The sequence below is a fragment of the Oncorhynchus mykiss genome, chromosome 5, assembly GCF_057628025.1.
Source record: "Oncorhynchus mykiss isolate SJ-2025 chromosome 5, ASM5762802v1, whole genome shotgun sequence".
Taxonomy (NCBI): domain Eukaryota; kingdom Metazoa; phylum Chordata; class Actinopteri; order Salmoniformes; family Salmonidae; genus Oncorhynchus; species Oncorhynchus mykiss.
This window is the reverse complement of record NC_143026.1, coordinates 14,764,704-14,786,968: the sequence shown is the minus strand read 5'-3', so window position 1 is coordinate 14,786,968 and position 22,265 is coordinate 14,764,704. Positions and strand designations below refer to the sequence as shown.

General features: G+C 44.6%; 1 protein-coding gene and 1 non-coding gene across 45 annotated transcripts in view; both read right to left on the bottom strand.

Annotated features, from left to right (window-relative positions):
* LOC110523261 (spectrin alpha chain, non-erythrocytic 1) overlaps window positions 1-22,265 on the bottom strand; it is a 52,502-nt gene that overhangs the window by 13,201 nt on the left and 17,036 nt on the right. For 9 of the 44 annotated variants that reach the window (XM_090233794.1, XM_090233810.1, XM_090233816.1 and 6 more), the window contains exons 7-32: window positions 22,114-22,249; window positions 21,873-21,974; window positions 21,643-21,780; window positions 21,433-21,543; window positions 21,279-21,356; window positions 20,885-21,040; window positions 20,396-20,600; window positions 19,881-20,062; window positions 18,808-19,174; window positions 13,661-13,878; window positions 13,414-13,506; window positions 13,012-13,146; window positions 12,622-12,770; window positions 11,183-11,381; window positions 10,865-10,969; window positions 9,257-9,289; window positions 9,109-9,144; window positions 7,954-8,001; window positions 6,914-7,005; window positions 6,653-6,797; window positions 6,263-6,544; window positions 5,858-6,055; window positions 5,258-5,508; window positions 4,980-5,142; window positions 4,426-4,440; window positions 1,378-1,509 (exon numbers count right to left, since the gene is read on the bottom strand). In XM_090233794.1, coding sequence (XP_090089920.1) covers window positions 1,378-1,509; window positions 4,426-4,440; window positions 4,980-5,142; window positions 5,258-5,508; window positions 5,858-6,055; window positions 6,263-6,544; window positions 6,653-6,797; window positions 6,914-7,005; window positions 7,954-8,001; window positions 9,109-9,144; window positions 9,257-9,289; window positions 10,865-10,969; window positions 11,183-11,381; window positions 12,622-12,770; window positions 13,012-13,146; window positions 13,414-13,506; window positions 13,661-13,878; window positions 18,808-19,174; window positions 19,881-20,062; window positions 20,396-20,600; window positions 20,885-21,040; window positions 21,279-21,356; window positions 21,433-21,543; window positions 21,643-21,780; window positions 21,873-21,974; window positions 22,114-22,249 — 3,769 coding nt within the window. Of the gene's footprint in view, window positions 1-1,377; window positions 1,510-4,425; window positions 4,441-4,979; window positions 5,143-5,257; window positions 5,509-5,857; window positions 6,056-6,262; window positions 6,545-6,652; window positions 6,798-6,913; window positions 7,006-7,953; window positions 8,002-9,108; window positions 9,145-9,256; window positions 9,290-10,864; window positions 10,970-11,182; window positions 11,382-12,110; window positions 12,168-12,621; window positions 12,771-13,011; window positions 13,147-13,413; window positions 13,507-13,660; window positions 13,879-18,807; window positions 19,175-19,880; window positions 20,063-20,395; window positions 20,601-20,884; window positions 21,041-21,278; window positions 21,357-21,432; window positions 21,544-21,642; window positions 21,781-21,872; window positions 21,975-22,113; window positions 22,250-22,265 lie in introns of all 44 variants that reach the window. The other 35 variants (XM_021601793.3, XM_090233797.1, XM_021601791.3 and 32 more) reach the window with 7 other exon arrangements.
* On the bottom strand, window positions 19,296-19,431 carry LOC118964781 (small nucleolar RNA SNORA84). Its single transcript, XR_005051974.1, has one exon. It is a non-coding gene; the product is annotated as a small nucleolar RNA SNORA84 (small nucleolar RNA).

Here is a 22,265-nt window from a genome sequence, read left to right as displayed (position 1 = left end):
AGAAACATCTGACCTCTCATTGCCAACAAGGGTTCTGCCACCAAGTACTAAGTCATGTTTTGCAGAGGGGTCAAATACTTATTTCTCTCATTAAAATGCAAATCAATTTATAACATTTTTGACATGCGTTTTTCTGGATTTTTTTGTTTTTCTGTATCTCACTGTTCAAATAAACCTACCATTAAAATTATAGACTGATAATTTATTTGTCAGTGGGAAAACGTACAAAATCAGCAAGGGATCAAATACTTTTTCCCCCTCACTGTATATCCACATAATTTCCCTTCCTCATGATGCCATCTATTTTGTGAAGTGCACCAGTCCCTCCTGCAGCAAAGCACCCCCACAACATGATGCTGCCACCCCCGTGCTTCATGGGATGGTGTTCTTCGGCTTGCAAGCCTCACCCTTTTTCCTCCAAACATAATGATGGTCATTATGGCCAAACAGTTCTATTTTTGTTTCATCAGACCAGAGGACATTTCTCCAAAAAGTATGATCTTTGTCCCCATGTGCAGTTGCAAACCGTAGTCTGGCTTTTTTATGGCGGTTTTAGAGCAGTGGCTTCTTCCTTGCTGAGTGGCTTTTCAGGTTGTGTCGTAGTAGGACTCATTTTACTGTGGATATGGATACATTTGTACCGGTTTCCTCCAGCATCTTCACAAGGTCCTTTGTTGTTGTTCTGGAATTGATTTGCACTTTTCGCACCAAAGTACGTTCATCTCTAGGAGACAACACGGCTCCTTCCTGAGCGGTATGACGGCTGTGTGGTCCCATGCTGTTTATACTTGCGTATTATTGTTTGTACAGATGAACGTGGTACCTTCAGGCATTTGGAAATTGCTCCCAAGGATGAACCAGACTTGTGGAGGTCTACAATTTTTCTTCTGAGGTCTTGACTGATTTATTTTTATTTTCCCATGATGTCAAGCAAAGAGGCACTGAGTTTGAAGGTAGACCTTGAACTACATCCACACCTCCAATTGACTCAAATGTGGTCAATTAGCCTATCAGAAGCTTCTAAAGCCATGACATAATTTTCTGGAATTTTCCAAGCTGTTTAAAGGCACAGTCAACTTAGTGTATGTAAACTTCTGATCCACTGGAATTGTGATACAGTGAATTATTAGTGAAGTAATCAGTCTGTAAACAATTGTTGGAAAAAATGACTTGTTTCATGCACAAAGTAAATGTCCTAACCGACTTTCCAAAACTATTGTTTGTTAACAAGAAATGGAGTGGTTGAAAAATTTATTTTCCAACCTAAGTGTATGTAAACTTCCGACTTCAACTGTATGTAAATATTTTTTGTTATATACTTACAAGTATGAAGTGTATGATTAAAGACAGGTATGATTAAAGACAGAGTGTGTGTACCTGAACCGCATCCTCACTGCCGGAGCAGGCCCCTCTATGGATGAGGGCGTTGCCAGTGTCGATAACCCCACGGATGCGGTCTGCGTTGGCATGCAACTCCGCCTCGAAGGCCTGGTGCTTCTGGTGCTTACTCTGAGCTCAGGCAGGGGAAGGGGTGAGAGAGCGGGAGTGAGAACTATGGGAGGGTGTGGGTTGGTGGTGGATGGGTGACATCTCCCTTAGATTGTGTGAAAACACAATCCGGTAGGCTACTTAGAAATAATGTGTTGGTAAGGGTTGATGTACAATTTGAAAATAAGGAGGCTGAGTACATGTATATATATTAGAATGGAACTTTTATAAGTGGCAGTCATTTTTCATGCATGTTTGTGTTTGGAGAGTAAATGTCTCCTAACTTGGGGCTATTGTTGATGGATATACACACACATATATACACTAAGTCTACATCCAGGAGATCCACACAAAAGGTGAGGTCATAATAAAAAATAAAAAAGATGAGGTCACAAATGTGAAATTCAGACACCACCAAATGAAGACAGACAATGTGTCGGACTGACTTCTACAAGACAGGAAACACCAAGGTGACAAACACAAAATGGAGTTGGAACAGACCCACAACGGGGCCACGACAAATGTTACTTTTCAAGAGTACCTAGAAGAGGTCAGGGTCTTTTCAAAACTCGTTCCACAATGTTTTTACACACCGAGAGAGAGCAAACAAAAACCTTATGCGAGGTGTCTAAGCTAGGGCTGTGGCGATCACGAAATTGTCAGCCGATGATTGTCAAGCAAATAACTGGTCGGTCTCAAGGTAATTGACCGTTAATTAACAAACACATTTAGCATCTCCTGGCTTCCACACATAGCCTACAAGCCATTTTTTTTTAAGTCTAAAAAAATCAGTGTAATATAGCCTATACCTTCACAATAAATCCATTATTTATTTTAGACAGGTCTAAAGAAGCATGATATGAAGAAAATGTGGTCTGTCAGAATAAAAGAATAGCATACTCTGAGTTGTCCTTATGTTAGAACCTGATGTGTCTATGCCAAATGGTTGCGGGCTATACTAGTTCATTTAGCAGACAAGACTCATAATTGCATGGAATTATTGTATATTATTTTATAGTATGAAGAATACAATTGAACAAAGCTGAATAAAATATAAATATTTTCTCCAAACGTTTTGAGGGGGTGCGCATATATGCGGCTATTGTGTGTTGAGGTTAACAAAGAAATAGGTATTCCTATATGCTTAATTTAGTTATTAATGTAACTTTAGTTGTTCTACAAACGTTGGGCTATATGTTTTGATTTTTAATACATTGTAAGGCTGCATGATGCGACTCTAAAGATGATTTGAAAAAAGTTGCTTCAAAGGCATGAGCCCTGCAATGCGCACCTCGTAGTAGGCTATAAGCGTGAATGTTCCATTTGTGGAAAACACCATTATCAAAAGTGACCGCAAATGCAATTATGCATGCATTGCTTTTATTATAAAGGTGCATTTTAATGGTGAACATGATCTTCCCCAAACTTGAAACCCCCGCGCTGCTTATGTATGCCAGTTAGGCTCTACACCCCTTGTAAAGCGGATTAATGTGCTTAATTTTAAGAAGTTATTTGGCCACTTCAGTTGTGATACAAACCTTATTAAAACATATAGGCCTATGGGCTAGGCTAAATGAGGTGTGCGACTATGATTAGAAAAGGTTGCAAAAAAAGGCATTGTTTCTTACGCTGGGCATCAATCACCAGTGATAATATATAATTAACAAGTGATTGTCTGATTGGTGACAATATTAGCCTTTTCTTGATTTAATCTTGTCTTTTGATATGGTAAATAATATAAGAGACATTGGACCATTATCAAGCACCTGTATGGAAACAGGGCAGTGGAAAAAAGACATGTCATCTATGCACTTAAATAGCAAATGGAGGACACTTTTCCCTGTGGTTTATTTTCATACCAGACAGGTAGGCTATACTCCTGTTGTAAATATAAGCAATGTGCTTAATATTAGGAAAGTTGAGAAATAAATATGGAAGCCCTAGCCTATAGAAAGCTGATGGGATCCTCCTATTTTTAGTAGAGACCATCTCCATTTTCTCACGCAATTGCATAGCCTATAGAAATGTTACACAACATAAGCTCAGAGTCTGATTATATTTAACATTTGCATTGATGTCAGAGTGATTAGAGGGACAATAGAGTGCTGAGTACCAGGCAGTTACCAAGTTTGGTAGGCTACTAATGACCAGCAGCAGAATCAGAGCTTGGAGAAGCCTAATTACTGTGACTAAATGGTCATGTGGAATTTGACCGCCGGTGTGGCGGTAATACGGTCACCGCAACAGTCCTAGTCTGAGCTATCCTTGATGTTTGATAGATATTTGACAATACTTATTTTACGGCTAAAGTATGGTTTTTGTTCACAACCATGGCTGCTGCTAGCATACATGTCTCTACATTAGCTACAATAAGGCAAGGCACAACAATTCTAAGCTGGAGGTCTCCTCTCTCTCATGTCAATGTATTTGATACACTACAGATTTGCAGTTCTGATAGATGGAAGACGTTTTTTTATTTTTTTTTATACACTAATAAACGTTTTATAAAATTATATGTCAAGTTTCTGTTATATTAAGATCAGAACATGTTTAGACATTTCTCAAGATTTATAGGAATATTTCAACAAAAGCAACAATATGTGGAGCGTGTTTGAAGATGACCATACCTCAAACAAGCAAAAAAAGAAAACCACAAAATATGGAAGCCACGACCAGCAACTACACAAAGTGACATTTGCTAAAATGATAACAGAACTACAGTCATGTACAAACATGTGCGTTGATGGCAGAAGATGGGGGGGGGATGAACACATGAATGAAACCCATACAAAAAAGAAGCAGGCACTCGCGAGTGCGGAGGAACACGGAAAATAGACAGACGGGATGGCGTTCTACATCAAACAAGGCAACAGACGTGGACATATAACAGGAAACCTACTTTGGATGTTAGCTTAGCTGACACACTATTCAACTTACCAGCAGCTTCGACAGCTATAAACAAGACAATAAAACAGAGGAGAGATTCAGTCCCATATAGACACAACACATGGGGTTGGTTCAGTAGTCACAGGAGTAGAAGTAGTAGTCATTGTTAACAAGGAGCGACAAGACATTAAATTGCAGCATTAAAACCACTGGCAAGTTAGATGTCATTCAACGTATATTAACAAACCCTCACAAAACTAACCATCTATTGAAACAATTTGATTGTGATCTATTCAACAGGTCAAAGTGTTTCATCCGACAACAAAGTCTTGACAGGCTAGGTAAAAATTAACCCTAACCACTGCCAGAGGGTCAGATATGTGTTATCCTACTAATGGGTATGGGGCAGTAGGGTAAACTGACCCTAAATATGTGGATAGGGGCAGCCCATTGAGATGGTTAGAGGGCGTACTTCCCATGGTAAAAGTCTTCCATGGAGCTGCCCATGCTTATCATTGCCTTTTGTGGCAAGTGTGCCCTCTATGGGGCAGCGTGCTCAAACCTCTAAGGGTGGAGCCCTGAGATGCTGCTAGCCAATCCTGTACCTGGATGTTGGTGGGGTCCTTATAGGACTCGTCTGTAGCTGTCTGCAGCTTCTCGCTGATCCAGGCCTCTATCTCGTCCACGTCGCGGCTGAACTGCTGCAGCGTCTGGGACTCGCCCAGCTTGGAGCGCTTCTCAATCATCTGAGCCTTCAGACGGCGCCACCTACAGTCCGGGAGGACAAACACTTAAGACTGGAGCAACAACGAACAGGCAGACTGTGGGCATCTTTGTGTGTAACTAAGTCATACACACGGTCATCAAAAAGAGAAAGACTGACCTGTCCAGGACTTCATTGCGACGGTTGAATATCTCTGGTTTGGCATAATGATCAGCGCCAACCAGCTGGTCTGCAAAGGACTGCAGAGCAGCGATTTTCTCCTCCTGTACGTTGATGGCCTTGTCAAAGTCCTCGTGTTTCTTGATGAGAGCCTCCACGCTGTCCAGGGAGTCACCCTTGTCGTCGCTGGCCAGGAAGGCCTCGCGAGCCGCCATCCAGTTCTCAGCCTGTTCACAGTCACGGTTGAACAGCTGAGGGAGGAGAGCAGAGAGAGAGGGGAAAAGAGAGAGGTTATTCACTGGCAGTGGATGTTGTATAGAGGCTAGTAATTGTTTAAAAAAAAAAACTTTTTTTCTGTGGGTTGGTAGACACACAATAGATTAGGCCTTGTTCAAAAGGTGTCAGATCTGGTGCAATGGAACATACACTTATGGGGACACAGAAACATGTCCTTGAGTCCAAATAGCCAAAAGTCACTGAGACAAGACGTTTGGTTTTGGAAGGATTCGTCTGGTACTCTTAAATGTGCCAGAAGCAAAGATCAGCAAGAGGAGGTTTCTAAGAGGAGGTTTCTAAGAGTGTGTGTGCCTGCGTTTATACCTGGAGCTCCAGGCACTGGTCGAGCATCATTCGTCTCTGCACCCAGGCCTTCTCCAGGTCTGCCCTCTCGTGGTCCAAGGCCTCCAGCTTCTGCTGGATCTCAGGACTGGCATAGTGGCCGCGCGCCAACAGCTGCTGGCCAAACTGCTCAAAGGCCTGGAAGGTGCCCGCACGGGCGTCGATCTCAGTACGGTGCTCCTAGAGAGAAGAAGGGGAGGGTAAGAAGGTGTATTTGATGGACGGGAACTTTGTGTATGTTGATATGTGGGATCAAACTTATCTGGTGTCCATAAGGAGACAGTGGATGGACGGTACCAGTGCAGTGTGTGTGTGTGTGTGTGTGTGTGTGTGTGTGTGTGTGTGTGTGTGTGTGTGTGTGTGTGTGTGTGTGTGTAGAGGCAGTACCTGGTGTCTCTCTAGCAGGGCCTCAGCCCCGGTCACGTCCTTGGCCAGCTCTTCTGAGGACACCAGGCCTCGGATGCCGTTGATCCAGGACATGAGGTCCCTGAAGTCGGAGAGGAAGCGCTGCAGGTCGTGGGAGTTGCCTAGCTTATCCTTTCGCTGGTCGGCGCGCCCTACCAGACTGCTCCAGGCCGTATTGAGCTCTGTGCACTTCTCCTGGATGTCGTCCACTGCCTCCGGGTGGGACTGGATCAGACGCTCCGCTGTCTCCCCCAGGGAGTTCACCTGGAACCGGAAGGAAAAGGGTCAGTATCGTCTCTAAACAGCAGAGCAACGAAAGTGTGCGACTGTGTGTGTGTGTGTGTTTGAGAGACCGACTGTGTTCACTCTCACCTTATCTCCCAGGGCAGCCAGGTCTCTCTCAAAGCCCTCGTGTTTGCGCTGAAGGGCCTGAACGCTGGCCAGGTCGTGGCCATAGTTGTCTGTGTTCAACGCTTGGTTCTTCTCCTCAATCCACTCCTTGGTCTCATCCGCATCCCTGAGGACAACAAAAAGCAGCCATTTAAATTTTGACTCAACACCAGCCATTTTGTTTCATGTGCGTTGTAATATTCAAATCCACCCACTGTTTCTTGCTGAACTGTGTGTGTGTACCTGTGGAACCTCTGCACTTCGTGGGCACTGCCCAGCATGTTGCTCCTCTCCTCAGCCAGCTGCTGCAGGGATCTCCAGCGGTTGTTCAGCTCCTACAAACACACCCCCAGAAATGTATCACCCAATCACAGAGCTAGATGGAACATCGCCAGGAGTCAATCACTCCCTTGAGGCCTCTACCCAGGTTTCTGGAACCCAGTGCTCCAATTTAGCTGATTCAAATTGAGGGAATGTTTTAATGTATTGATAAGTTACTTATTTTCAGGATTCTATGATATATAGACTATTGGTTGTATATCCTCCAGGTTAGGGTAAATTCCATTTGAACGCAAATGAAAAATATATATATTTCATTTATTAATTGAATATGAACTCGTTTGCATTGACAGTTATAATGGAGCCCAATCCTGGTAATCTTGACTTAAACTGATATCAGTGGTGAATATCAATCGTGAATCACTGAAAGTGCTCAAAGATTCAGTTTGTGCTCTGTGTGTTTGACAGAGAGACTGACGTAAAAGGAGGGTGTTGAACACAGATGAGGAGTTGGTGATGAGGAAGAAGGTAAGTCAGACAGGGAGAGGGATGCATGGTGATGAGAACACACAAAATGGAGAAACAAATGACAACAAAATGCTAGGGTTACAAAGATGGTGTTGAGGCATATTTCAATGCCTTTTTGTAACAGCCATCCTTCCTTCTGAAAACAAATAACAAATGGTTAAAGAAGAGGGGGGTGAGACAAATGAAAACCGTAACGAGGGACAAGGTCATTCAATGACATCGGTCACATGATTAGAACAAAAAAACATGTAAGGAGTGTGGACACGGAGATCAAACCAGGACGATGTGCAAGACAATGGAACTACAGGACGACAACGAACGCACAGCAAGACCACAATGAGACTGTTGATGGAAGGGCTTAGTCTCCCGAATAAACACGATGCAGGTATGAGACGAGCCAGGAGGACATAATGCAAGGGAGGAGAAGGGGGTGCGATCAGGGGCGGGACAGATGGAGTGGTCTTTAAAAATCTTACCTTGATAGTATTAAAGTTAGCCGTCGTTTGAACAGCCAAGCGTACATTCTACAATCAAAGATGAAAAAACCAGATCAGGAGGGCGGAGAGGAAAAGGGGGGAGGAGGGAAGGAGGATTTGGAAAATAACAGAAAACACCACACCAGTCACCATGTTAGCGCAGCAGGGAGGTAAAAGCTGCCCATGTCTTTACACGGTTGCCCAAGAGACAACCGGCACCATCACCATGGCAATAGAAGACCAGCAGAACCTGAAGTGGACACTGAACCCCAACGTGAACTGCTACACATACAGTGCACTAGGTAATATGGACATTTATGTGCAGGGTGTGTCCATAGAGAGACATATAATACTGTGTTCTAATTCTATTTATATGGGTGAGTCAACATGTGTCTGCTTTGGTCTTTTCAGGCTGCTTTACATTTAAAAATGACCTGATTTTGAGGAATAATGTTTACCCTAATGAGTAAACAGCTAGTAAGTAAACAGAGTAGCTACAAAAGTGGAGTACAGCTACTCTACTGTCTTTTATAAACTGGGTGGTTCGAGCCCTGAATGCTGATTGGCTGACAGCCGTGGTATATCAAGACTGTAAACCACGTGTATGACAAAACATGTAATTAGAGCAGTAAAAATACATTGGTAACCAGTTTATAATATATGGCCAATATACAACAGCTAAGGGCTGTATCCAGGCAGGGGCCGTGTTGCGTCTTATGTAAGAACAGCCATACCTAAAAACAGCCATATACCACACCCCCTCCTCAGGCCTTATTGTTTAAGTAAACTTGAAGATAGAATGGCGAGTACCACTGCCAGGTCTTCCATTCGTTTGTCTCTTGTTTGTGTTAACAAATACATCTTACATTAACTGATGTAAGCCCATATGAACAAGGCTGAGTTAGTGGGCATGATTTAGGTTCATTCGAATAGTTTTGACTCCCACTGTGTCAAAACCCACAATACAGTTCAATCATGCTCAGGTTCATATGACAAGTCCAGATTGACAGGCTGCTGCATGCTGTCCAATGTCAGCAGTTGATGTCTGTTATGGACTAAAACAACATTAAAATAAGGTCGGGACACAAAATGTTTTGTTTGGAAGCACATGAAATCATGTTGATTGGTCTTTTTGTCAGAAGACGAGCGTCTTACCTTCCATGGAGAGGCATTCTTGTTATCAGCCTCATCCTGTTCGAACAAAGAGCGGAATTTGGGTTGACGTTGATGGCACATCTATACATTTTGATTGCATTAACTTTCCTTACCAGTATAATGTATTGCAACTGTGAAATTGTCTTACCTGGCCAGGAGCAGATCCCAGCATCACTTGTTCCTAGAGAGGAGAGAAAGAGAGAGAAGACGAGAGAAATGATGCCATAACTTCAGCTTACACATTTGAGTTTAACCTTTTTGGGATAGGAGGCAGCATTTTCACTTTTGGATGAATAGTGTGCCCAGAGTGAACTGCTCAGTCCCAGATGCTAATATATTCATATTATTATTAGTATTGGATAGAAAACACTCTGAAGTTTCTAAAACGGTTTGAATTATGTCTGTGAGTATAACAGAACTCATATGGCAGGCGAAAACCTGAGAAAAATCCAACCAGGAAGTGGGACATTGAGGTTTGTAGTTTTTCAAAGCTTGGCCTACCAAATACACATTGAGATATGGATGAGGTTGCACTTCCTAGGGCTTCCACTAGATGTCAACCGTCTTTAGAAACTGGTTTGAGGATTCTACTATAAAGTAGAATGAGACATGAGTGGTCTGGCAGAGAGCCTCGGTCTCATGACGCGCGATCCCGACAGAGTTACCTCTCGTTCTAGTGCTTTTCTGAAGACAAAGGAATTCTCCGGTTGGAACATTATTGATGTTTTATGTTAAAAACATCCTAAAGATTGATTCCATACATCGTTTGACATGTTTCTAAAGGACTGTAACGGAACTTTTAGAGTTTTTGCCTGGATGAAGTGCCTGCGCCTCATGAAGATGGATTACTGGGCTGAACACGCTAATAACAAGTGGCTATTTGGACATAAATGACGGACTTTATGGAACAAATCAGTCATTTATTGTCGACCTGTGATTCCTTGGAGTGCCTTCTGATGAAGATCATCAAAGGTAAGTGAATATTTATGGTGTTGTTTCTAACTTTGTTGATTCCAAAATGGCGGATATTCCTCTGGTTCTTTTGGGTTCTGAGCGCTGTTCTTAGATTATGCTTTTTTTTTTTTATCTGACACAGCGATTGCATTAAGGAGAAGTCTATCTTTAATTCTGTGAATAAGACTTGTATCTTTTATCAATGTTTATTATGAGTATTTCTGCAAAATCACCGTATGTTTTGGAATTAAAAACATTACTGCAAGTAATGCGCCAATGTAAACTGAGATTTTTGGATATAAATATGCACATTATCAAACAAAACATACATGTATTGTGTAACATGATGTCCTATGAGTGTCATCTGATGAAGAACATCAAAGGTTAGTGATTAATTTTATCTATATTTCTGCTTTTTGTGACTCCTGTGTTTGGCTGTGTTTTTTCGACTTGGCTATGACCAAACATAATCATATGTGGTGCTTTCGCTGTAAAGCATTTTTGAAATCGGACCCGATGGGTAGATTAATATGCTGTTTATCTTTCATTTGCTGTATTGGACTTGTTAATGTGTGAAAGTTACATATTTCAAAAAAATATTTTTGAATTTCGCGCGCTGCCTTTTCAGCGGAATGTTGTCGAGGGGTTCCACGCTAGAAATGTTAATACATTTGATTTATTTCAAATAATGTACCAAATTACTTTTTACAAATCCTCATAACATTCACTCCATATGCTTTTATCAGTGACTTAATATGAAAAGTATTTAATATCTCTGCAGTGGTTGGCTACACCATCCTACCTGAGCTTGGACCATGGTTGCCTCCTCGGCCATCAGGCCCTCAGACTCCAGCTCAGACGCCACCTTGTTGATGTCCCTCAGACGAGACTCATTGGCCTTCAGGTCCTGGTAGTCAAACAGACAGAAGACAACACAGTCAACACAAAACTCATACCAGTATTCACCAATGTACTGGGTGAGATGGGACAGCATAGATTAGAAGAACTGAGTAAGTATAATACACACATTGCTCCTGTTCTTGAACATGATTTTTAAATGCTTCTTAGTCCAGTAAGTATCCTTCTCCTACTACTGGTGGCCATGTTGTGTGCGGCATACCTTCTGGAAGTCGTCAAACTTCTTCTGCAGCACCTCCACCTGCTCCAGGTCGGAGCCCACCTCCTCATTGGTGAGGGCTCCCTCCTTCTCGTTAATCCACTGCTGTAGTTCGTTGGCCTCGCGGAACAGCATGAACTTCTTACAGCTCTTCTCCAGCATGTCCTTGCGCTTCTCGCCTAGCTCCTGGAGAGTTCCGTACCTAAAAATACAGGATAAAGGCTTTCAGAATTCCCTGTGTGAGGGGGACACTGGGTAGTGGAAATAACGCTGAAGTGTCAATACATTATGATTTACAGGGAGAACTGAGCGCACTAGGGTTGTTGCCAAAATTATATTTCAATTTGGATTAATAATTTAGCAAATCTTTAAATACCGGTAGACCTCCAGGGTCAGCCCTAAAGTGCACACCTCTCCACTGTGATAGCTGATGTGTGGTGAGCTTTCTGGCGCAGCACAAAATGGCTGCCATGGCATCCCTCAGGTGGTTGCTACACATTGGTGGTGGATGAGGTGATTCCCCCTTACTATGCTCACAATTTCATAAGATGCCATCGGAATGACATAATCAGCCAGGTTTGTAACATGGCTGTCTATGATGCAGAGTGAAAAACACGTCTATACGCTCTCATGGAAAAACAGAATGCAAGTGAGAGCTCATGACACCCACAGGCAAGCTGGGAGAAAAAAGGAGTGAGAAAGAAAGATGAAGCTTCTATCCATCTGTTGAATAGAAGATGAGTGATGGATATAAGAGAGAGAGAGAGAGTGCACACTGGAATCACAGTCACAAGGACCACGACATCGACATGGGTATTGATTGACATGGGTATTGATTTAGGGAGTGGCAGGAATGGCAAATGGCTTTGCCCGTGGCAATGCGTGGTGGCTTCGCAAACACGACACCTACGGGGACACTGGTCCTACTCACAGTTCCTCCACCTGCTTCATGCGTACAGACACACTGCACGCCTCCTTGGCCAACGGCCTGCTCAGTCCAGACATGACATGCGCAGGCAGGCAGGCGTTAGTGGTTAGAGAGAGAAACAGAGGTAGATGGAGAAAAAGGCAAAAGGCCGTTAGTGATAGAGAGAGAGAGAAAAAGTGTGACTCTGGGCTGTTTCACTAAGGAATAGAAAGGGAAACAAAAATAATTTGAATAGAGAGCCGAGACAGAAAAGGGAGAGCGAGATAGAAAAGGGAGAACAAGACTGGGGCATCAAAGAGGTAAATATTATTGGGTTGAGCTCACATGGACATTTCTTCAAGTCAGGAAACGTTAGAACACAGAATACACAGTCAATTAACCCATTAGGGACAACACGTCCTAAGTTAAAGGGGTAAATAACTATACAGAGATGCAGGAGTGTACTGAAGAGAAGTACTGGGGATAGGGTATTTTGGGACTGGCTTAGGTGGAGGGAATAGAAGTAGTCCCTTACTGGTTCTCAATCTGATCCTGGCGCAGGCCGATGCTGCCCTGCTCATCCAGCAAGTTCTCTCTGGAAGAGGACTGGGTGGGATCCAGCTTCTTGACGTAGGCTGCCGGAACAAAACCCTGGCGGTCATTCACCTCCACCTTCCACCAGTCCTACAGCAGGGAAGAGAGGGGAGGTCAGGAGATAGGACCACAAGAGAAGACATGCTCTTTTTATCCCCCATAAAATATTAAGATATATGTCCCATACTCTCTTGCCTATATCCTTCCAATTCTTTCCGTTCTACATCAAGTGCCTAGTCATGGGTATGACCTAGTAGTTGTTTCCGGTACAAGGCTTTTGATCATCTCACTAAGATGCTGTGTGTGTATGTGTGTGTGTGTGTGTGTGTGCCTTGTTAGTGCTGTTGAGCAGGGTGAGGATGTCTCCCTTCTTCATGGTGACCTCGCGGGGGCTCTTCTCCTGGTAGTCATAGAGGGCCAGCACCAGCTCTTTACCTGTCTCATCATCGGTGGGAGCCACTTGTTGCTGCAGGTGAGATTAAAAATAAGGATTATAGGTGTAATTTAGAAGATGGCAACATAAAAATATCAGGTTGTGTATATGATAGACCGGGAGTAGAAAATAAATTATTGATTTGTTGGACCTCTGGTTCTCAGATGTTTGCATGGATGAGAAACACAGTTTTACTATCCAAAGAATGTGAACTAGCTAGTTAAGGCATTCATAAGCTGACAAATGGTTCATATCCATTTTACAATAATGCTAAAGATACAATGTGGGTTCCAGACTTACCCTACAGGTTTGGGCCTGCTCCTTCAGAGCCTGGATGCTGCTTCCATAGGCACTCAGATCAGACATCAGGGCTTCGTGCTTCTTCAGCAGGGCCTGGGGAAGAACAGAGAGGGGTGAGTGTCATCTCCACTTTACATCCTCCAACCTTCTACATCCAAACCTATCCTCAAACAAAGTATTCATTCATTAATTCACCTCCATAATTTACCCACCTAGATAGTCAAATGTCCCTCTCCGCCTCTCTTACCTCAGCAGAGTCCTCGTCCTTGCCGTAGTCGGGGCTGCCCACAATGGGCTCCTTCTCCCTCATCCAGGACTCTGCCTCGTTGGCGTCGGCAAAGTACTGCTGGGCCTGCAGCGAATCCTCCAGGTCCTGCCTGCGCTGCCCGGCCTTGCCCTTCAGGGTGTCCCAGCGGCCGTTCAGCTCCTCCAGCTTCACCTTCACCTCCTCTCCGGCAAAGTGACCTAGTGGGGACCACGGGGAGAGGTGGATAGTTTATTTATTAGAGTGAAAATCATTGAAAAAATATATTTTACAATAACGACCTGGAGAGCGGGGTTGGGACAATTCCATTTCAGTTCAGTCAATTCAGGAAGTTCGTTTAAATTAAAATCAAAACAAATTGAATTGGTCATAAACACATATTTAGCAGATGTTATTGTGGGTGTAGCGAAATGCTTGTGTGCCTAGATCCAACAGTGCAGTAGTATATAACAATTCACAACAATACACACAAATCTAAAAGTTAAAGAATGGAATTAAGAAAAATATAAATATTAGGACGAGCAATGTCGGAGTGGCAATGACTATAATCAGTAGATAGAATACAGAATATAAACTCAACAAAAAAGGAAACGCCCTCACTGTCAACTGCGTTTATTTTCAGCAAATTTAATGTGTAAATATTTGTATGAACATAACAAGATTCAACAGACAAACTGAACAAGTTCCACAGATATGTGACTAACAGAAATGGAATAATGTGTCCCTGAACAAAGGGGGGGGGGGGTCAAAATCAAAAGTAACAGTCAGTATATGGTGTGGCCACCAGCTGCATTAAGTACTGCAGTGCATCTCCTCCTCATGGACTGCACCAATTTTGCTGTGAGATGTTACCCCACTCTTCCACCAAGGCACCTGCAAGTTCCCGGACATTTCTGCAGGGAATGGCCCTTGCCCTCACCCTCCGATCCAACAGGTCCCAGACATGCTCAATGGGATTGAGATCCAGGCTCTTCGCTGACCATGGCAGAATACTGACATTCCTGTCTTGAAGGAACTCACGCTCAGAATGACCAGTATGGCTGGTGACATTGTCATGCTGGAGGGTCATGTCAAGATGAGCCTGCAGGAAGGGTACCACATGAGAGAGGAGGATGTCTTCCCTGTAATGCTCAGCATTGAGAATGCCTGCAATGGAAACAAGCTCAGTACAGTGATGCTGTGACACACCGCCCCAGACCATGACGGACCCTCCACCTCCAAATTGATCCCGCTCCAGAGTAGTGGTCAACCGATTAATCGGAATGGCCAATTAATTAGGGCCGATTTCAAGTTTTCATAACAATCTGTATTTTTGGACACCGATTTGCCGATTAATGTTAAAAAAAAATGTTTTACACCTTTATTTAACTAAGCAAGTCTGTTAAGAACACATTCTTATTTTCAATGACGGCCTAGGAACGGTGGGTTAACTGCCTTGTTCAGGGGCAGAATGACATTTTTTACCTTGTCAGCTCGGAGATTTGTTCTTGCAACCTTCCGGTTACTAGTCCAATGCTCTAACCACCTGCCTTACATTGCACTCCACGAGGAGCCTGCGTGGCAGGCTGACTACCTGTTACGCGAGGGCAGCAAGAAGCCATGGTAAGTTGCTAGCTAGCATTAAACTTATCTTATAAAAAACAATCAATCTTAACATAATCACTAGTTAACTACACATGGTTGATTATATTACTAGTTTATCTAGCGTGTCCTGCGTTGCATATAATCGATGCAGTGCCTGTTAATTTCTCATTGAATCACAGCCTACTTGATGATTTAACAAGCGCATTCGCGAAAAAAGAACTGTCGTTGCACAAAGGTTCCTAACCATAAACATCATTGCCTTTCTTTAAAACCAATACACAAGTATATATTTTTAAACCTGCATATTTAGTTAATATTGCCTGCTAACATGAATTTCTTATAACTAGGGAAATTGTGTCATTTCTCTTGCGCTCCGTGCAAGCAGTCAGGGTATATGCAGCAGTTTGGTCCGCCTGGCTCATTGAGAACTGTGTGAAGTCCATTTATTCCTAACAAAGGCCGTAATTGTACATAATTATGACATAACATTGAAGGTTGTACAATGCAACAGCAATATTTAGACTTAGGGATGCTATCCGTTAGAAAAAATACGGAACGGTTCCGTATTTCACTGAAAGAATAAACGTTTTGTTTTCGAAATGATAGTTTCCGGATTCCAAAGAAATATCCGCCATGTTGGGTTTGTGCCCATAGGCGACGTTGTTGCCGGTGATGTCTGGTGAGGACCTGCCTTTACAACAGGCCTACAAGCCCTCAGTCCAGCCTCTCTCAGCCTATTGCGGACAGTCTGAGCACTGATGGAGGGATTGTGTGTTCCTGGTGTAACTCGGGCAGTTGTTGTTGCCATCCTGTACCTGTCCCGCAGGTGTGATGTTCGGATGTACCGATCCTGTGCAGGTGTTGTCACACGTAGTCTGCTACTGCAAGGACAATCAGCTGTCCGCCCTGTCTCCCTGTAGTGCTGTCTTAGGCGTCTCACAGTACGGACATTGCAAATTTATTGCCCTGGCCACATCTGCAGTCCTCATGCCTCCTTGCAGCATGCCTTAGGCATGTTCACGCATTTCCTTTGGTGTTTTTCAGAGTCATAAGAAAGGCCTCTTTAGTGTCTTAAGTTTTTACAACTGTGACCTTGCCTACCGTCCGTAAGAATGACAGGATGCTCTCAACTGAGCATCTGTAAAGGTTTGAGGGTCTTAAGGGTCAAGCCGAATTTCTTCAGCCCCGAGGTTGAAGAGGCTCTGTTGCGCCTTCTTCACCATACTGTCTGTGTGGGTCAACCATTTCAGATTGTTATTGATGCATATGCCGAGGAACTTGAAGCTTTCCATCTTCGCCAGTGCGGTCCCGTCAATGTGGATAGGGGCGTGCTCCCTCTGCTGTTTCCTGAAGTCCACGATCAGCTCCTTTGTTTTTTTTTTACGTTGAGGGAGATGTTATTTTCCTGGCACCACTCTGCCAGGACACTCACCTCCTTCCTCTGGGCTGTCTTGTCATTGATGGTGTAGGAATATGTCGAAGATAAATACACAACGCAGAAGATGAGCGGATGAGAGGACTAAAAACTAGAGTATTAATGGTCATTAGGCAATTGTAAATAGGAGTTCAGTTCGACATCTGTTCAGAATCTGTGGAATGTCACTCCTGAACTCAGTAACGTCTGTATATTGAGTCGGGGGCAGGATACTTGTTATTTGGCCATTGGCCAAGTTATATTGCAAGAACTTCTGATTGGTCAACCCCAAACTAGGGTGGGAGGAGTTATAAATGGCATCCTGTTCCTTCGTTCAGTGGGGAAAAGCTGAGGACGGGAGACTGAACATCTACCTACCTCCCAGCATAACATCTTGATTTGTCCTCTCTGAATAAACCTATTTTTCTCCCCATGATTTGCTTTGGAGTTTGTGTTATTGAAGAATAACATCAGTTGCTATCATTGGTAATCAGGTCTACTATTGTTGTGTTATCTGCAAACTTGATGATTGAGTTGGAGGCGTGCGTGGCCACTCAGTCAAGGGTGAACAGGGAGTACAGGAGGGGGCTGATCACACACCCTTGTGGGGCCCCAGTGTTGAGGATCAACAAAGTGGAGGTATTGTTTTCTACCTTCACCACCTGGGGGGCTGCCCGTCAGGAAGTCCAGGACCCAGTTGCACAGGGCGCGGTTCAGACCCAATGCCCCTAGCTTAATGATGAGCTTGGAGTTGGTGTTAAAGGCTGAGCTATAGTCAATGCATAGGTATTCCTCTTGTCCAGATGGGATAGGACAGTGTGCAATGCGAAGGCATTGTCTATGGATCTATTGGGGCGGTATGCAAATTTAAGTGGGTCTAGTGTCAGGTAAGGTAGAGGTGATTTGATCCTTAACTAGCCTCTCAAAGCACTTCATGATGACAGAAGTGAGTGCTACAGGTCATTGAGTTCAGTTACCTTTGCTTTCTTGGGCACAGGAACAATAGTGGATTTCTTGAAGCAAGTGGGGACAGCCGACAGATAGGGAGAGATTGAATATGTCCGTAAACACTCCAGCCTGCTGGTCTGCGCATGCTCTGAGGACGCGGCTTGGGATGCCGTCTGGGCCGGCAGCCTTGCGAGGATTAACACGCTTAAATGTCTCACTCACGTCAGCCACGGAGAACGATAGCCCACAGTCCTTGATAGCAGGCAGTGTTGGTGGCACTGTGTTATCCTGTTTAGCTTGTCTGGGAGCAAGACATCATGTCCGGGACGTGGGCGGTTTTTCATTTGTAATCCGTGACCGTCTGTAGACGCTGCCACATTTTTTACCTTTATTTAACTAGGCAAGTCAGTTAAGAACAAATTCTTATTTTCAATGACGGCCTAGGAACAGTAGGTTAACTGCCTGTTCAGGGGGTTCGGGGTTTTGAACTTGCAACCTTTCGGCTGCTAGTCCAACACTCTAACCTCTAGGCTACCCTGCCGCCCATACATCATACATCTTGTGTCGGAGCCGTTGAATTGCGACTCCACTGTCTCTGTACTGACGTTTTGCCTGTTTGATTGCCTTACGGAGGAAATAACTACACTGTTTATATTCGACCAGATTCCCAGTGGTTCGCACTTTCAGTTTTGCGCGAATGCTGCCGTGTATTCACAGTTTCTGGTTTGAGTAGGTTTTAATAGTCACAGTCAGAACAACATCGCCTATACACTTCCTGAAGAACTCAGTCACCATGTCTGTGTATATATCAATGTTATTCTCGGAGGCTACCCGGAACATATCCCAGTACGCGTGATCAAAACAATCTTGAAGCATGGATTCCGATTGGGCAGACCAGCATTGAATAGACCTTAGCACGGGTACTTCATGTTTGAGTTTCTCCCTATAGGAAAGGAGGAGCAAAATGGAGTCGTGATCTGATTTGCTGAAGGGAGGACGGGGGAGGGCCTTGTAGACATCCTGGAAGGGCGAATAGCAGTGATCAAGTGTTTTAGCAGTTTTAGCAGTAGAGTACTAGAGTCAAAGTGTTGAATTTAAATGGAATTGACCCAACCTGCTAGATAGTCAACAGGTGAACAGTTGAAAAAGGTGGCAGTATGCATGTTAGTAAGAGCCGACTTACCTTCCTCCACCATGGCCTCTCCCTTCTGGGTGACAGCCTTGATGCGGGGTTCGTGGCCGGCGATCTCCGCTTGCAGGGCCTGGTGCTTCTTCAGCAAGTTCTGAACGCCAATCAAGTCTTTGCCCCGGTTGGTGGAGGCGGCGATGGGCTCCTTCTCCCGGATCCAGGTCTCCTCGTCCTCCACATCCCTGAAGAGCTGCTGCAGCCGCAGCGAGTCCGATAGCTTCTGCTTGCGGGCAGCCATGGGGTCGCGAAGGGCGTCGTAGCGCGCCATCAGCGCCTCCTGCTTGCGCTTGATGTTGTCGGCGTCAAAGTGGCCCGCCTCCTGGAACTGACGCGCCTGGATGGTGATGCCGTCAATGCGGTCCTAGAGAGGGGAGAGAGAGTCAGTCAGTGTTGGCAGTAAGTCAGTCAGCAAGACTTACCTTGTGCACTGACAGACAGTAGTCAACACAAATATTTGAATGCCTGAATATTGTAGACCAAAATAATGTCTCTGCAACTGGGCTATGAAGGATACTTGGAGTGGCAACTCCCATGCATAAAATCACAGAGTATATATTTGCCAGTCAATCAAAAACCTATAGATCAGCACAGTTCAGCTTTTTCTAGGAACTACCAGGCATGGACGGGGCTCTTATAATTAGAGTAGAAACGCACTAGCTGCTCCCAGAGGTAAATGCAACAGTGTCTGTTAGTAGTTTACTTTTTGGTTCTGAAAACATCTAGTGATGGCAGTCAGTCAGTCAGTTACACGGTGATGGCAGTCAGTTACCTAGCGGTGATTTAAGCAATAAGGCACGAGGGTGTGTGGTATATGGCCAATATACCACGGCTAAGGGCTGTTCTTATGCAAGCCGCATTGCGGAGTGCCTGGACACAGTCCTTAGCCGTGGTATATTGGCCATATACCACAAACCCAGAGGTGCCTTATTGCTATTATAAAGTAATTACGAACGTTAAATAAAATGTTTTGTCATACACGTGGTATACGGTCTGATATACCACGGCTGTCAGCTAATCAGCATTCAGGGCTCAAACCACCCAGTTTATAAATGACAGTAAATCATTACCTGGTGTGCGGCCACATCGGCCTCCAGCAGGGCATGTTTCTTCTGCAGGTTCTGGACGCTGGTCAGGTCCTTGCCGTAGTCGTCGGAGGCCAGGTGGCCCTCCACCTCGTAAAGCCACAGCTCAATGTCCTCCACATTCCTGTTGAACTGCTGCTGCTGGTTAGCCTCACGCAGCTTGATGCCTGGGGGGAGGGGAGAGAGTGGTGAGGAGATGTTTAAGGGTGGATGAAATTAAGTTGGATGTAGGTATTGAAGGAAGGGCAGTTCTAAATTATTTGTAGGTTTGGTTTCAGATCTTGGGGCTCTTAAATGAAACCTAGTGTAGTGACTAAAAACTAGCTTAAAACATAAATGCATAACATAACATAAATAACATAAAATAAAACATAAATGCTTTTTGCAGCGCTCCTTTACAGAGTAACTAGCGTCACCGCCATTTTATATTTCCTCCACTCGAGGCAAACTCAAAATGGTGGGCGCCATAATAATAACAGCCTCACTCCCACTCATCTCACCTTTGAGCTCAGTGGCCTCCAGCAGCTTCTTCCACTGGGAGCTGACCTCATCCATGCGGACCGACACTTCGTCGGCGGCGTAGTGCTTGCCGTCCAGGAGCTCCTGTCCAGACTTCTGCAGCGCGTCGATGCGGCTCTGGTTGGCTGACAGCTCCGCCTCGAAGGCCTGGTGCTTCTGGACCTTGCCCTGCAAGTTGGACGGATCCTGGGGAGAACAGAAAGAGCAGAGAGATGGTGAAAGGAAGGGGTTGTTATAAGTATTAGGCCATAGTACTGGGAATAAGGAACTGTGTGGTTCACAGTGGTATTGCAGCCTAATGGGATCCCACTGCAGTCTAGGAGAAAGTCACGTTGAGTATTGAAACCCCATTATAAAGTACTAAGTAGCTTACTAGCTAAAGTATACCACTTTAAAGTAGATAACTAACTAGCTAAAGTACATCACTATAGAATAGCTAGCTAAAGTAGCTAACTGAGAAACATTGATACCTTGTAGGCTTCGTCGGTGGCCGTCTTCATCTTCTCATTGATCCAGCTCTTGAGCTCGTCCGAGTCGCGGGAGAACTGCTGCAAGTGGAAGGAGTCCTCCAGGGCGGCGCGGCGGGACTGGGCACGCTCATGCAGGGCGTTACGGCGGCTCAGCAGCTGAAGGGTGGGTGAGATTTTATACACAACACCCAGGATATGGTATAAGCAGATATAGGGCAGCAGGTAGCCTAGTGGTTCAGAGTGTTGAGCCAGTAACCGCAAGGTTGCTGGTTCGAATCCCCAAGCCGACTAGGTGAAAAATCTGTTGATGTGCACTTGAGCAAAGCACTTTGTTTGTAGCACTTGCTAAATGACTTAGGACATATTCTGGTCCAGATCATCATATTCTACTTACAGCATCTCTACGAGTGGCCACATCCTCCTTGGCGTAGTGGTTGTTCTGGATCAGTTTGGTGGCAAATTCATCCAGGGCCTGGAGAGAGGTTAGAGATTAGGCGTAACATTTGAGGATGAAAAGCTGATCTTAGAGGTTACTGTTATGTACTCACAGTGATCTTCTCCTCCTGGGCGCTGAGGGACTTCTCAAAGTCCTCGTGTTTCTTCAGCAGGGCCTCCACGCTGTCCAGAGAGTCACCAAGATCCTCGTTCAGAAGGAACGCCTGCACGCACAAAATAATTACTTCACACCCAAACATTTTTGGAGAATAATAATTTAAGTGTAATTAAGTGAGCATGTTATTGTGTGTGGATGGCGATACCTCTTGCTTGCTCATCCAGTTGTCGACCTGCTCCGTGTCCCTGTAGAAGAGCTGCAGGTCCATGCACTGCTCGTACTGCTGCCTGCGCACCTCCCACAGCTCCAACAGAGACTCCTTCTCCTCAGTCAGTACACCCAGCTACACACACGGATGGGGTTAAATTAATCTGTCCACAGGTCCATGTAAAAGCTTGAATTCCAAACCAAGGATAAAGAGACAGATAGCCCTACCTTCTCCTTGACCTCCTCTGAGGCGTAGTGTCCAGTGTTGAGCAGAGCCTTGCCAGCCTCGTCCGTGGCTTTGAAGCTGTCCTCATGGGCGTCAATCTCACCCTAAGGACCACACACACACAGTAAACGTCAGCAACATTGCAGGAAAAACTAGCATCACTGATTGAAGATCTGAGAAAATATATAGTACTTAACAACTGCAATTATATTAAAATTATTATTAGGATCAGTTTTCCTGTACCTTGTGTTCCTGGTGGCGGTCGAGGAGAGCCTCAGCTCCAGCCACGTCGTTGGCCAGCTCATCAGCGTTGATCAGGGCCTTCATCTCCGTCACCCAGCTGGTCAGGTCACGGAAGTCTGAAGTGTAGCGCTGCAGCCTGCAGGGGGCAAAAC